Below are 14,255 nucleotides of genomic sequence, written 5' to 3' on the forward strand. Positions count from 1 at the left end.
TGTATTGGGCATTCCTGGACTGTGGCTGGAAGGTGGGTATGCGATGCACGGAGTTGGCCTGCCTTATGGGTGTGTTATGGGAGTGTTGCTGGCATATCGCTGAAGAGGTTGTGAACTCAGGGGCATAATAGCTCACATTGGAGGCCATACTATGCCGGAGAATGGGCACCTGCCATAGGGCTGGCGCAAGTTTCGATGGTGCAGCTGATGACTGCATCTTATGACGCACCAAGCAATACTTCAGCGTCTAAAGACAGTCAAAGAGGGCGTTCCAGTCCTTGCACTTGCAGAGGCACAAATGCACACCAGGGAAGGGCTCATAGCGGTATTTGGATAAAGCAGCAGTAGCGACACTGGTAAAAGACGCAGACATGGACATTAACACATGTTTTAACACTAGTTACAAGGAAACACACAAAGAACATTATTTTTTTTTAAATATTTTATATTGAAAAATGAAGTTATAAATAAAATTTGCACATACATACATATTCATATGTTATCCCATATGGTAACAGAGAAATAATAGGAGAAAGATTCATGCAAAGATAAACAGATCAATAAAAGATGTATGGATAAATAAATATAGCCCTTGTTAGTATCAATTATCATACCATTAATTACAAGGTAAATACATACTATGGACACTTAATAAATTGGGCCTCAATAGAATTGCCCACATGGGTTATTTTGTAAAACTTGCCCAATAGGTTAATTGGCTCCTGATTAAAGGGGCTATAGTGTGAGCGGCAAGACTGATGTGTTTGACTGTGTGTCGTTGCACACACGCTGTGTAATATGTTGCTGATATATAATTATATTGCAATCCACAGCAACCAATCAGCAATCAGTTTCCATCTCGTTAGCGCAAATAAATGTAAGCATTTGGTCATTATGGGGTAATGCACAGGGTAAGTTGCAGTGTAAGTGTTATTGTTACTATGTATTGATGTGTTACTATGTATTGATATAGAACATTTAATTAAATAAAACGTAATGGGGCAGCCAAGCAGCCATTATCCTCTGCTCTCAGGACTCTCAGACCAACGTGTTCATTCTATGCTTTCTTGTTTTAATAATCAAACAAGGACCTTTAGTATGTCATACATGTAACATGTAACAATTACTCGGGCCATGTGAAGACAGTACAGCTATTCTCTATGAAAAAAATAAAAATAAAAACAAAGAGTAATAAACACTTAATGGATGCTTTAATAATGTTATGGCTTATATTCTTTTTTTTTTTTGTTAAATTGGCAAATTATACAGAATATAAAAATGTGTATGTATATATATATATATATATGTATATATAATATATAATTCCAAAACCTGAAGTCACAGCTTTAACATGTCCTCTTTTTAAAGGAAAAACAAATATTTGATGGCTTGAGAGCAGCATACACAATAGGTACCTTCTGACATACAGTTCCGGCACCAACAAGTCATCCTTTTATACGTCACACAGTCTAAGTTTATCATGGAGGTCGCCACGTATAAACTCACTGTATCATGGTATTCAAGAGTAGATTTTCTCCAGCCACAATCCTGGTTTTACCAGTGAGGAGTCGAAGGCTGACGCAGTATAGTGCAGAGTCTTCCATGTATGAACAATTAACCATTGAGACTGAGATTATTCTCTTTGGTAGGTGACTGTCATCTTCTTAGCTTTTCACACCTGCCGGAAGATGAGAGGACATGTGTTACTGTAGTGGTGATGGGGCATACACAGAGTACATACAACATGTGCTACACTGACCAGATGCCCCATTAAGTGCATTATTATTACTGCCTAAGACACAGAAAGATTCGCAATAGAATGGAAACGTCGGCAGAATGAGTGCATGTTGATAAAAACGTCAATTTTTTTTTTTATCAAATACTTCAAACAAGCTGGAGATTATCTTCTCTCTACAGAGTGCAACATATGTGCGGGACATCCCGGAATATTCACAGCAGCAGGGAAGCAGCACACCAGTCTGGATGCAAGTACAAGCTGGTCGGCGCCAGTCTTTATTGTACAATGACAGAAATATAAAGAAAACATAAATATAAATCCTAGCCCTGTCGGGGCACTAACTTCACAGGTAGTTCCCTCACTACCAGAACCTGGCAGGGCCTAATGTCCTCGCCAGCAACAAAGCACAGCACAGTACTCACAGATAGGTTTTTCAAGTGTCTCTGAGCAAACTCCCTACCTGCTCTCCCAGGTGAGACAATCAGCCCTAAACAAACTAGGCTTATATTGGCCACTCTCAGGTGGAAAACTAACAAGCCTGTTACCAGGCTGCGAGAACCAAAACCTGGAGCCCTCCCTCTCCTCTCACCCACAACCCCCAGGTCCCAAATCGGCTTTTCAAAAAGCCGAAACTCAAGCCTGCTACACTGCAGACTTTCTCCTGGGGGTTTAAAACACAAAAGACAGGAATCTGGGACAAATGTACCTGCCACAGACCACTTTACCAGTGATCCTATCACAATATATATATATATATATATATATATTAGTCCAATGGTATCCACAGACATGGAATAAAAGAGGAGTAATCAGGGGCGCTGAGAAGGGGGGGGAGCGGTTACAGATTACCCGGGCCCAGGCTTCCTGAGGGGCCCGGCGGGGGCCCGGGTCAGCGCCGCCCCCTCCCTTCCTCACAGCAGCCCAGCACACGGCGAGTGCTGAGCTGCAGTGGAGACTGCTCATGGCTGCTGAGCAGCAGCCACAGCAGTCTCCTATACCTGTGGGGGGGGGTGGGGTGATCACTCTTATCGCGCCCCCCCTGGCTTTGAGCAGGGCTGAGGAGGCTCAGAGCGTCCCCCCCAACCCAGCGCTCAAGGGGGGGGAGGGGCGTGGCCACGCCTCCTGTGATTAGGCCACGCCCCCTATTACCTGGGCCTGCTGCGGCTCTCAGCGGGCCTGTGTATGGTAAAGGAGTAAAGGAGTGGGAAAGGGGAATGGGGATAAGACCTGAGCACTTGTATGAAACCTCTTAGTTAGTAAAAGATATGTGCAGAGATAGTAATGGTGGATATGCTATAAAAGAATAAATGGAATAAAAGACATAAAAGCATAGGGTCTGATTCAGACCCTCTCGCAAGCGATATGCGCTTGCAAGCGGGTCAATGGGGCATTGCGCACGCGTGTCGTGAACATTTTGGGGGTGTGCCACAGACTGCGATTGTGATACTGTACACAATCAAAATTGCTTCAGCATTTTAGTTCATTCTACGCCACCATAGGGTTACTCAGAAGACCGATAATTGAATGATTTGCATCCGATGCTGCTTCTTTGTACGCAGTCACTTGGATTTGTGAAGCCACCTGTGGGAGTCTCAATACAAAAATCTCATCCATATTCACGGTGGCATTAACATAGATCACTGAATCGGGCCCACAGTCCTCATATGTTTATGTGCATAGACAGCAGTCTTGCAGAAATAGTGACTCAGGATGGAGTAGTGAACTTGTCAGCATACCTGTGTGTGTGTGTGTGTGTGTGTGTGTGTGTGTGTGTGTGTGTGTGTGTGTATGTGTGTGTGTATATATATATATATATATATATATATATTTGTGTAGGATGTATAGAACGGCGCTCTGGTTCAATTTCCAAATTGTATTACACCGTAGTCCAAAAAGTTATAGAGTTCAGTTAGTGCTAACAGGTGTGACACTTAGATCCCTTTTGGTGAAGGTGGCAGCAGTCTTCCCGTAGTCCTGAATGGCAGTCAGGGTGAATGTGATCTAGTAATGGGGTATGGAAAGAACATGCGCCTAATAGTGTAGTATTTCAAAAAATATATTAGCACGTGCTCAAATATAAATGTGCGTACCAGAAAATAAATCTTTATAGCTTATCTGTGGTTGTTTTACTGGAACCTCATATGGTGAAGTGGTTTCACAACTTCAGGGTAACCAGGAACCTTAAATAAAATTAGCTCATGTCGAGCCAAAATACGCATACATGGTGTAGTAATTTTGTGTCTCAAACAAATAATATGGTGAAGTAGTTATATATGCGTACCAGAATGTTACTTGGATTAATGCATCAAGTACTAAGTCACCTCTTCCGACTCGTATGCTGGCCCCAGTATTGGCAAGTGCAGAAGGAGTAGGTCCACTTAAATCAAACAGAAAGTGACTCTTACTCAGGGGGGCTTACATCAACAAGTGGTTTAATAATACTTAGTACATGGGGAATACACGGTACAGACAGGGTTAAAAGACATAGAAATAAGATAAAAGGATGCTTATCTGCATAATCGATATTGTGGAGAGGAGCTGCAACAGGGGTCCCAACGCGTTTCGTCCACAAGGACTCCCTCAGGGGTAGGGGTCAACTGTTAGGAGTGCCCTATTTATAGCATATACAATAAGGTGCTGATTTTGCTCCAAAACGGCGTACACCGCCGTTCTGCGCATGCGCAGGCAGCCCGCAGCCATCTTGTATGAAAAAACTACATGTCCCAAGATGCCACGCGGTCTACAATGGTAGGTTTAGTAGGTAAAATTCCCGATAAAATGGGGTCCATCTTCAGAATACCCCAATGTTTATTTAAAATCTGTCGAATTTTGCCTTCTTCTCTGTTGAACTGGGTAATGAAAGGCATTTTATCGGGAATTTTACCTACTAAACCTACCATTGTTTTTAAGAAAGCAAGGAACCTCAAAGACATTTTAGCCCCTAGTATGCTTCAACCAACAAGACCTAATAGGCAAGATCTAACTAAATGTCTGGGCTCATACAAATGCGGACACTGTAATATGTGTAAATTTTTACATCCCAATAGGAAACAGTTCTCGAATTCTGACAATTCCAAAAAGTATAATATGAAACAATTTATTAATTGCAACACCTGCTCTGTTATCTATTTGGTTGAGTGCCCCTGTGGCCTTAAATATGTGGGCAAAACCAAAAGGAATCTTAAATTGAGAATACAGGAACATGTCAGAAATATAAAGAATAAAATCGAGAGTCATTCTGTATCCAGACATTTTAAGTCACACCATAATGCCAATCCAGAAAATCTACTTTTTAGAGGTATCGGACACGTTAAATTGGGTCCAAGAGGTGATGACTTAGCCAACAAACTTTCTCAAAGAGAGATGTTCTGGATCTTTGAGCTGAACACTCTCTTACCCCAGGGCCTGAATGACAGCTACGAAATTGCACCTTTTTTATGATTTCTTATGCCTTTTTGGGATTATGGAATACCTTGTGATTTTTATGATTTTTACATTTTTATGTTTTACATTTTTTATGGTTCTGTTGGTATTAATGCATGATATGTTTTTAAGAAATGGATATATATTTAAAAATTTTAGTTTCATGATTCTAAAAACCTTGTCCAACCCTGTACATTATATTTATCTTCTTTTAAGTGATGCATATTTTAATATTTTAATATACTGTTTCATCCTTATTTCTAATTAGTTATTTACAGTATTTATATGGTTGCAGTTTGTATTCACCGTCACTTGATATATGTGATTGTTTATATAATTAACAAAATGGCCACTTCATGTCTCATGATTGGGCCTTCCACCAACAAAATGGCCGCTCAATATTTAATGTATATCATGGAATTGTACAAAGTTATTACCACCATGTGTGTCATATCGATACAACGGCAGTTACACCTAATATGAGGTCCCACTTTTGTTGTTCCACTCTATGTGGGAGTTCTGATCGCGACAGTTTTCTCTCTCTGTAACTGCCGCGATCTGCGCATGCGCAGATCTAGCCGCGTGACATCTTGGGAATCGTAGTTCCCCATATAAGATGGCCGCTAGCAGCCGCGCATGCGCAGTACGGCACATAACGCCGCAACATCTGCAGATTGACAGCGGAGGCCAAGTGCAAGACAAGGCCCCGCTGTCGCTAGACTATTGTTCCACTGTATATTCCTATTCCGGCAGACACTTTTTAGTGTCTGTCGCGACTAGCGCATGCGCGAGGTAGACCGCGCGGCATCTTGGGACATGTAGTTTTTTCATACAAGATGGCCATGGGATGCCTGCACATGCGCAGAACGGCGGTATACGCCGTTTTGGCGCAAAATCAGCACCTTATTGTATATGCTATAAATAGGGCACTCCTGACAGTTGACCCCTACCCCTGTGGAAGTCCTTGTGGACGAAACACGTTGGGACCCCTGTTGCAGCTCCTCTCCACAATATTGATTATGCAGATAAGCATCCTTTTATCTTATTTCTATGTCTTTTAACCCTGTCTGTACCGTGTATTCCCCATGTACTAAGTATTATTAAACCACTTGTTGATGTAAGCCCCCCTGAGTAAGAGTCACTTTCTGTTTGATTTAAGTGGACCTACTCCTTCTGCACTTGCCAATACTGGGGCCAGCATACGAGTCTGAAGAGGTGACTTAGTACTTGATGCATTAATCCAAGTAACATTCTGGTACGCATATATAACTACTTCACCATATTATTTGTTTGAGACACAAAATTACTACACCATGTATGCGTATTTTGGCTCGACATGAGCTAATTTTATTTAAGGTTCCTGGTTACCCTGAAGTTGTGAAACAACTTCACCATATGAGGTTCCAGTAAAACAACCACAGATAAGCTATAAAGATTTATTTTCTGGTACGCACATTTATATTTGAGCACGTGCTAATATATATTTTTTGAAATACTACACTATTAGGCGCATGTTCTTTCCATACCCCATTCCTAGATATATATATATTATATATATATATATATATTGTGTTAGAAACACTGGAGATGTTTGGGATGGCATACACGTGTGTCCCAGATTCCTTTCATATGTGTTTTACAAAAAAAACAGGAAAAGTCTGTTATGCCAAAGAGACCAGAAGTGTCGGCTTTTGGTAAAAGCCGGATAAAGGGTCCTGGGGGTGTGGATGTGAGAAGAGACATCTTCTCACATGGCTCCATCCACGGGCCATTCCAGGTGTTGGGCCTTTCAGTCTGAGAGCAGGTTGATTAGTAGTTGCACCTGGAAGTAGCTCAGATAAGCTGTGTTAGGTTTTGGTTGAGTGTCTCACATATCCTGGTGAGAACAGACACTGAGGTTTGTGCAGAGACACTGTGATATTTGAAAGTGCTGTGTTTGTGGTAAGGCAGTAGGCCCTGCCACTTGTAGAAAGGGAATAACCTTTCTAGTTAGTGCCCAGACGGGCTAGGATTTATTTTTACGTTTTGTTTAATTTGTTGTGTATATTGCACAATAAAAACTGGTTCCGACCAGTTTGCACGAAAACCCTGGACTGGTGTGCTGTTTCCTGGCTGCTGTTTGTAAGGAGGTGTCCATCTAGCGCAGGAGAGGGACCCCCTACCCCAACTATATCACAATACATATATATATATATATATATATATATATATATTTATATATATATATAAAATCTCAGGGTGATACATTTAAAACAACTTTTAATGCAAGCTACAACATATCCACAAAACCTATAAAAACATGGCAGAAGTAACATGGCAGAAGTAACATGTCCCTGCAGTAAGGATAGGGTGGGCACCCTATCCTTACTGCAGGGACACCCAGTGTGAGCATTGTATGGGCTCCTGACTCGGGTTCCATCTAAGCCCACATGCCGTTCTTGTTACGCTGGCTTTTACCTGATGTCTGGTAGGAAGTGACTTCTGCCATATGTTTTGTATATATATTTTACTTTGCATTAAAAGGTTTTCAATGCCTCACACTGAGATTTTATATGTGAGCACCAGCTATTGAGTACCAGTCTGGATAGACTTCTTAAGTCCTTTTAAACATAGAAACATAGAATTTGATGGCAGATAAGAACCACTTGGCTAGTCTGCCCTTTTAAGTCTGCCTTATGTCATAATGCACTAGGAGTAACACCCCACAATGTGCGATTCTGCTCTGAGGTACATTCTTGTCATAGTTTCCCCATACACCTGCGTAAGGTGGGACAGACAGGAGGCTGAGTGTGTCACCTGCAGCGCTCTTTATTGAAGATCAGCCCTCGCTCGTTACACATTTCCTCACTCCGGTTGCAGACACATTTGCAGTTTTTAGGGTTTAATGTCCTTCGTCGGTCACAAGGTGGACACCTAGACCTGAGACAGAGAATAAGATTACTCAAGAGGTGTTTTTTTTTTAACAGAGAATCCAAATTAGACAGGGCATCATGTATGTCACATCAGTAGCATGTTATACCCCTTTTACATAGACATGAAAATCCCGAGTACTTGCTTGTGAACGCATATCAACCCGGGATATTTGCCAGTGTAAACTGATCCACCCGGGTCCAGTGACCCAAAGATCCAACTTGGGTAGCTTGCAGGGTTGGCCACGAGTCTCTCCCTGCAGACCCGGCTCTGCAGTGTAAAAAGGGTCTGTCCCGGGTCTGATCCGCGTTGGAAACATGTTCCAAATCCCGGGTTTGACCTGGGACTTTGGTGTAAAAGGGGTGTTAGAGTATACATCACACTACTGTTCTGAGTTGATCACTATACTGTAGTTCAGTGTCACTGCAGTTTCTGGCCTTATGAACAATGCCCAAGAACCTTCCATTACCATGTGACATCCTATGACCTTCCCAGTGCTACTAGCTAGTAAAATCATCCTTCCGGCTACTAACCTGTTGTTTTTAGAGGTTCTTATCCCTTTCTTCCCTTTCCGTCTTCTTTTCTTTGCTTTTTTCTCACTGGAAGCAGAAGAGAGTCTGCGACAGAGATAGCAGTAACATGAGAGAGCAGTATTTATGAAGGGCATATGGTAGTACAACTAAATTAATATGGAAGAAAAAGACTGGAACATGGAAGAAGATTAGGGGCAGATGTAATCGGTTACTGGTTTTACAAAGTGCCGAGATTTCGGTCAGTTAACAGTCAGATATAATAGTGCAATGTTTATTAAGGCAAAGCAAGATGGTTTTGCCTTAGTAAAAATTGTAATTTAAAATCTAACTGCTAACTGACCAAAACCTATTACAATTAGCCTAATAAGCTATATATACACGAGCATTCTTACATAATAGCGAAAAGAGTTTCTCGCAGCAGTAGGGACAGATAACAACCATCTTGTGACATGCCAACTGCTATTCAGTTACATTTAGGGTTGGAGGAACAATACAATTGTGTCTATTAGGTCTTTTTCTGTAATCAGGAAATAGACCTCAACAAATGGAATGAGAAATGTCATCTGTGGGTTTAGCCGAGGAGGAAATGTAAAATAAATATACTTATTTAGACATAAAAAATTTTAATTGAGAAGGGGATGAATTGTGCCAACACTGTAATGTGATAAAACTGCTCAGGCTAAACACAGTTCTGTGTAAAGGTGTGTGCGGATGGGACATGGCTTAATGTGACAAACGCTGTACACCTACAGGCTACTGTGATGCTAATCTGGCCTTGCCTATCTATGGTACAGTGAAACTGATGCATGGTAAATATTTAGCATAACATGATGTAGGTGAACAAATAAAAGCAGCAGAATAAATAAAAAATATACAGCGGCAAGTAAAGTTGGTTACTGTACCTGTTAGGCTTCAATGTGGTACTGTCATGGGGTCTGCAATGCATTAAAGTAACACAGAATGAGAATCACAATTACAGGAAAAAGTTAAGACAAAACTTAAAAATGTAAGTGCATGCCATGGGATGCGGTCATAATACCAACCACGGGGATACCGGCACTCTGAGCTCAGAATGCTGGAATCCGGACACCTGTCGGAATCCCGGCGTCGGCATCCAGACCGCTGGCAACCCGGAGGTAAGTAGCAGGGTTAGGGGGAGGGTTAGGCACTATGGGGAGGGTTAGGCACTAAGGGGGAGGGTTAGGTTTAGGGTGCGGGGAGGGGGAGGGGGAGGGGGGGTTTAAGCAATAGGGGGAGGTTAGGTTTAGGTACCAGGGAGGGTTAGGGTGAGGGTTAGGATACCAACCGACAGGTGTCGGTATCCTAACCCTGTCGGGATTCTGACCGCCGGCCTCCTGTACCCAACGCCATGCAATATTTATTTGCTAGCCATATATATTATTACACACATACAGAAAACTCAGTAGTGCTGGAAGGGCAAGGGACAACTGATGGCCTAATCTGAGCAGTATTGTGAGAACGGAAAAGTGACTGAGTGAGTGGTATACCCCTATAGACTGCGGGCCTGATTCAGAGACGGACGTGATTACGCACGGAATCAAGCAATTGTTTGCCATCACGCATGCGTATTAGCCACACTGTGCATACACAGCGATTGCACTGAGATCACGGACGCACACAGAAAGCCATCGCAGAGTGAGTGACAGGTTGTCAGCGTTTGGGGTGGTCTGAGAAACGCAGGCGTGCCTGTCTGTTTAAACGTCGTTACATGGGCGTGCATAAATTAGCCACTGCGAGTGCATATGCAGCTCTGCCTGTCTGAAGACCTCCCATGGCTGCGGCAGGTCAGAAGCTGAAGGTGGCTGCCGATGTGCAGTGATGTTACCGATATTTACGCATGAAAGAAGGCAGCAGTAGGCGTACTTATGCTCGTGGTGCAAGCAGGAAAGAAGGCAGCAGTGGGCGTCCTTATGCTCGAGTGATCTTTGCAGACATTAGCATATTTTCGCTGCTGCGTTGCATGTGAAATCGCAGCTGCGATCAGATTAGCGTCCAACTCTGAATCAGGCCCTGAGTGCCAAGACTTGCAAATACCAACAAGTCCACACATACATTGGTATTAAATTGTTGTTTTTTAACTGTGCCTTGTATGTACATGTTATATAAATGAATAGAAATAGTGTAACGTGTGGAATCCCAAGTGCCTTTGCATCTGTTCTTCCCAATTTCTCACTAAGCCAATCTCTTGGTATAACCTGCATCACTATCTCCCAAAGGCGTTTGTTTGAACTATGAACTAAAAATAATAATAATCAGTAAAAAAATGTTTTTTTTTTTAAATACTCTTTATGGATTAAGACCAGCACAGCTGTACATACGTCTAGGCCAATGAGTACAGTCTAGATTCTAGAACAATGGGCCTGATTCAGAGTTGTGCACAATTCTCATCGCTGCTGCGACTTTGGATGCAGCAACAATGAGAAAATATTCAATGCTGTAGAAGGCGTCTGAGGACAAAAGACACCCCATCAGCATGTGTCCAACGACACAGCATCGGATCACCGTTCGCGATGGTTGCAGCCATCTGAGTAAATCTAAACTTACTCAGAATGACCGCCTGAATGGCTCAGCCTGGGCAAGGAAATCTGCGTTGGAAGACGAACACCCTGGCCAGCCCGCCCATTCCATGCCCCCAAACAGCGGCTATGGGGTACTGCGGGCATACTCGGAGATAGAGACCTGGACACGTGAAGACCTCTAACAATCAGACTTGTACACAAACCATAGGGTTTCCGCACAAGTCGGAATTAGGCCCAATTACTATAACTGAGCTAAAATATTGCTGGTAAAATAGAAATAGGGGGCACTACAGAGACCCATGATACCATGAAATTATATACAGTATGTTACAGAATGTTGTGGTGTATTGTTCATTAAAAGTGAACATAGAAATACCATTAGTCAGAGCCAGGTGAGGCAGACACCGAACATGTATAACAGGGATTTTATCTTTGCAATGTAAGTAAGTAGCATAATATAATTCTAAGTAACACAATACAACACATTTTTAAGGTGCACTGTCACCCCCATGTCTAGTTTACAAATGTCCCATATTATGTTTTCTTATTTACCTGCATTCACACTTCATGTGCTGAGTAACAGAGATTTCTGTCAACTGAGGTTTGGGCAATTTTTTCTTATAAACCTGAAAAATAAAAATAAAATTCTCTTGTTTTTGTGCTGGAGTTTGTGTCCTGTTTTGTGTTGATGCAGTATTACTTTAATGGCTCATATTCTCACACCCAATAGACATAAAACAAGCACTGGCCACTCAGGGCCCCAAACAAGAGAAAGTTATCTTACCATTTTGGTCAGCAGTCTGATCTATGATTAATGATCCCGATTGTTGCTGTGCTTTGCCTCAATTTTCCATTAGTACATTTTAAAAGCATTAATGTAACAAGAGTATACATGGACAATAGACCATAAGCATGGTGTGTTATAAGCCTCCCTATATGATTTATATAACATTAGCCCCATCACCACCACCACAGTCAAAATATATGTGATGTGTTTTACCAAGGAAAACCATTTAACTAAGAATTGCTTGTGCAAAGATAAACTTATATATAGAGAAGTCTGTCACTGCAGTGTTGTAACTAGGGTGGGGTAAGTTGGCCACAAGCCTTTTGTATTTATTCTTTAAATGTGCAATTCTACTCTGCCAGTAGGCGCAGGTGGTGGCAAATGCAGTTGGGTGCTCAGACACATTGGCTACAGTGCTACTACACACTAGCATACTAAGGGAGGTCCCGGTAGCTCTCAAACATACACCCTGCCTAACGCTGTGCAGGCCCCACCCAGTTCCAGTTGCTGAACTCACATTCTTCTTGCAGTGGGATGAGAGGAGTCTCCAGTGTCTGCCATGGTGCCATCAGCACGGGGTCCTCCATCACTGCCTCCTACTGTAGCAGTACCCTGCGCCCTCTTCCCCACTGCAAAGGCAATGTCTTGTGAGAGGCGACAGGTGGGAGAGGAAGGTACTGAAGCAGCAACTCCACAGTCTGCTCAGAAATTAGTAGTGCCGGAGCTTCATCCTCCTCCTTTGTAAAATGTATATTAAGAGCAATGCGATTCATTACAAGAACAGGGACATTTCAGGGCCAAAACATTCCAGTGACAAATGTTCAAAACCAGATAATCTTCTTGGGCGTTAGGGAAAGTTGACAACTAAAGCAGTGGTGGTGCTCCCTTTAAATTTCCATTCCATAACAGAGGGTATGTGCATGTGGTATTCATCTCTGTTGTAATGTTTTGCTTGCTTTTGCATTTCCCTAATTTGTGCTTCCTGGGTATATTTATTTGAGTACCAACATAAGATTTCAGCCAAAATGTAAAAAAAAAACAAAAAATAGTTTTTAAGGGGCACCATTTTTTTATTTGCTCTGGGCACCATCAACCCTAGTTACGCCTCTGAATCACTGCCTTTAACTTCTTATTGAAATGTAATAAAAGTGGTAACTACTGTACCAGTTATCACAACTGCAAGTAAATCCAACACAATTCAACGGATCATGTGGCAAGTATATCCCTAATAATGAAATAAACCCAACTAGAACGCATGTGTCACGGCTTGGCGTGCGCTTGGACCCGGAGTGGAGTCGGATGAGGAATGAGGACTTGTTTGCTGGTACTTGAAGGCAGCCGGCCTTAGGGGAGTATGACTCATGAAGGAGTGGCACGCGACGGGATCAGAACCAGGCTGCGAGACACTGGCGGAACTCAGAGACCCGGGGTAGGCTGGGTATAGCAGGTAGTCGGGATCAGGAGACAGGTAGTAACAGGAGCAAACTGCACCAAGGCTGAGAGGGGAGTCTGCAGAAACACACTGGTAATGACACTTTAAATGAGCAAAGGAGCACAGAGAACTAGCTCACAGCATACGCTGTGATAGACGTTGCACTGGCAACTAAAGAGCCTCTTGACAGCCCTTTAGTACCCTCAGGTAGTGCAGGATTGGTTGCTAGCCTCCCCAGCCCAGACTGAACCTGATTGGCCAGAAACGACATGTGACCCAAATCCAAGATGGCCGCGCCCAGTGGTCACAGCGTGGAAGCGCTGCCAGTCTCAGCCCCTCTCACCTGCCTCCAGATGGAAGCCCTTGGTCTGCGGAGACTCACAGCACCCAGCGCTATTCTCCAGGAACCTGCACCTCTGCTGGAAACACCATGCCACAGCGCCCGGAGCGGTAAGCGCCGCGATCTCAGCAGCCTGTCACCCCTGGTCGTGACAGTACCCCCTCCTTTAGGGGTGGCCTCTGGACACTTCTTGGGTTTACCAGGATTCTCAGAGTGAAACTTAAGCACTAGGCGAGGAGCGTAGACATCCTCAGCTTTCACCCAGCAACGTTCTTCGGGACCGTAACCTTTCCAATCCAGTAGATATTGGAGTTGCCCATAACGAAAACGAGAGTCCAGGACCTGTTTGATCTCGAACTCTACACCCCTCTCAGTCAAGACTTTGGGGGAGCGTGGCAGAGTCTTGCGAAAGCGATTCAGGATGAGAGGTTTCAGCAGGGAAATATGAAAAGAATTTGGTATTTTGAGGTAGGACGGAAGTTTTAATTTATAGGCTACTGGATTGATCACTTGAATGATGGGAAAAGGACCGATGAAACGAGGAGCAAATTT

General features: G+C 43.1%; 1 protein-coding gene across 3 annotated transcripts in view; it reads right to left on the reverse strand.

Moving 5' to 3' along the window:
• Positions 1 to 482: 482 nt before the first annotated feature.
• Positions 483 to 14,255, reverse strand: part of VEGFB (vascular endothelial growth factor B) — a 50,810-nt gene continuing 37,037 nt past the window's right edge. For all 3 annotated transcript variants that reach the window (XM_088480151.1, XM_088480150.1, XM_088480149.1), the window contains 5 exons: positions 11,697 to 11,770; positions 9,507 to 9,539; positions 8,605 to 8,688; positions 7,958 to 8,080; positions 483 to 1,678 (listed from right to left, as the gene is read on the reverse strand). In XM_088480151.1, the coding sequence (XP_088336277.1) occupies positions 1,657 to 1,678; positions 7,958 to 8,080; positions 8,605 to 8,688; positions 9,507 to 9,539; positions 11,697 to 11,770 (336 nt within the window). In that variant the 3' untranslated portion in view covers positions 483 to 1,656. The remainder of the gene's footprint in view (positions 1,679 to 7,957; positions 8,081 to 8,604; positions 8,689 to 9,506; positions 9,540 to 11,696; positions 11,771 to 14,255) is intronic.

This window comes from Taudactylus pleione, unplaced genomic scaffold (assembly GCF_031769625.1).
Source record: "Taudactylus pleione unplaced genomic scaffold, aTauple2 ptg000250l, whole genome shotgun sequence".
Classification (NCBI taxonomy): Eukaryota; Metazoa; Chordata; class Amphibia; order Anura; family Myobatrachidae; genus Taudactylus; species Taudactylus pleione.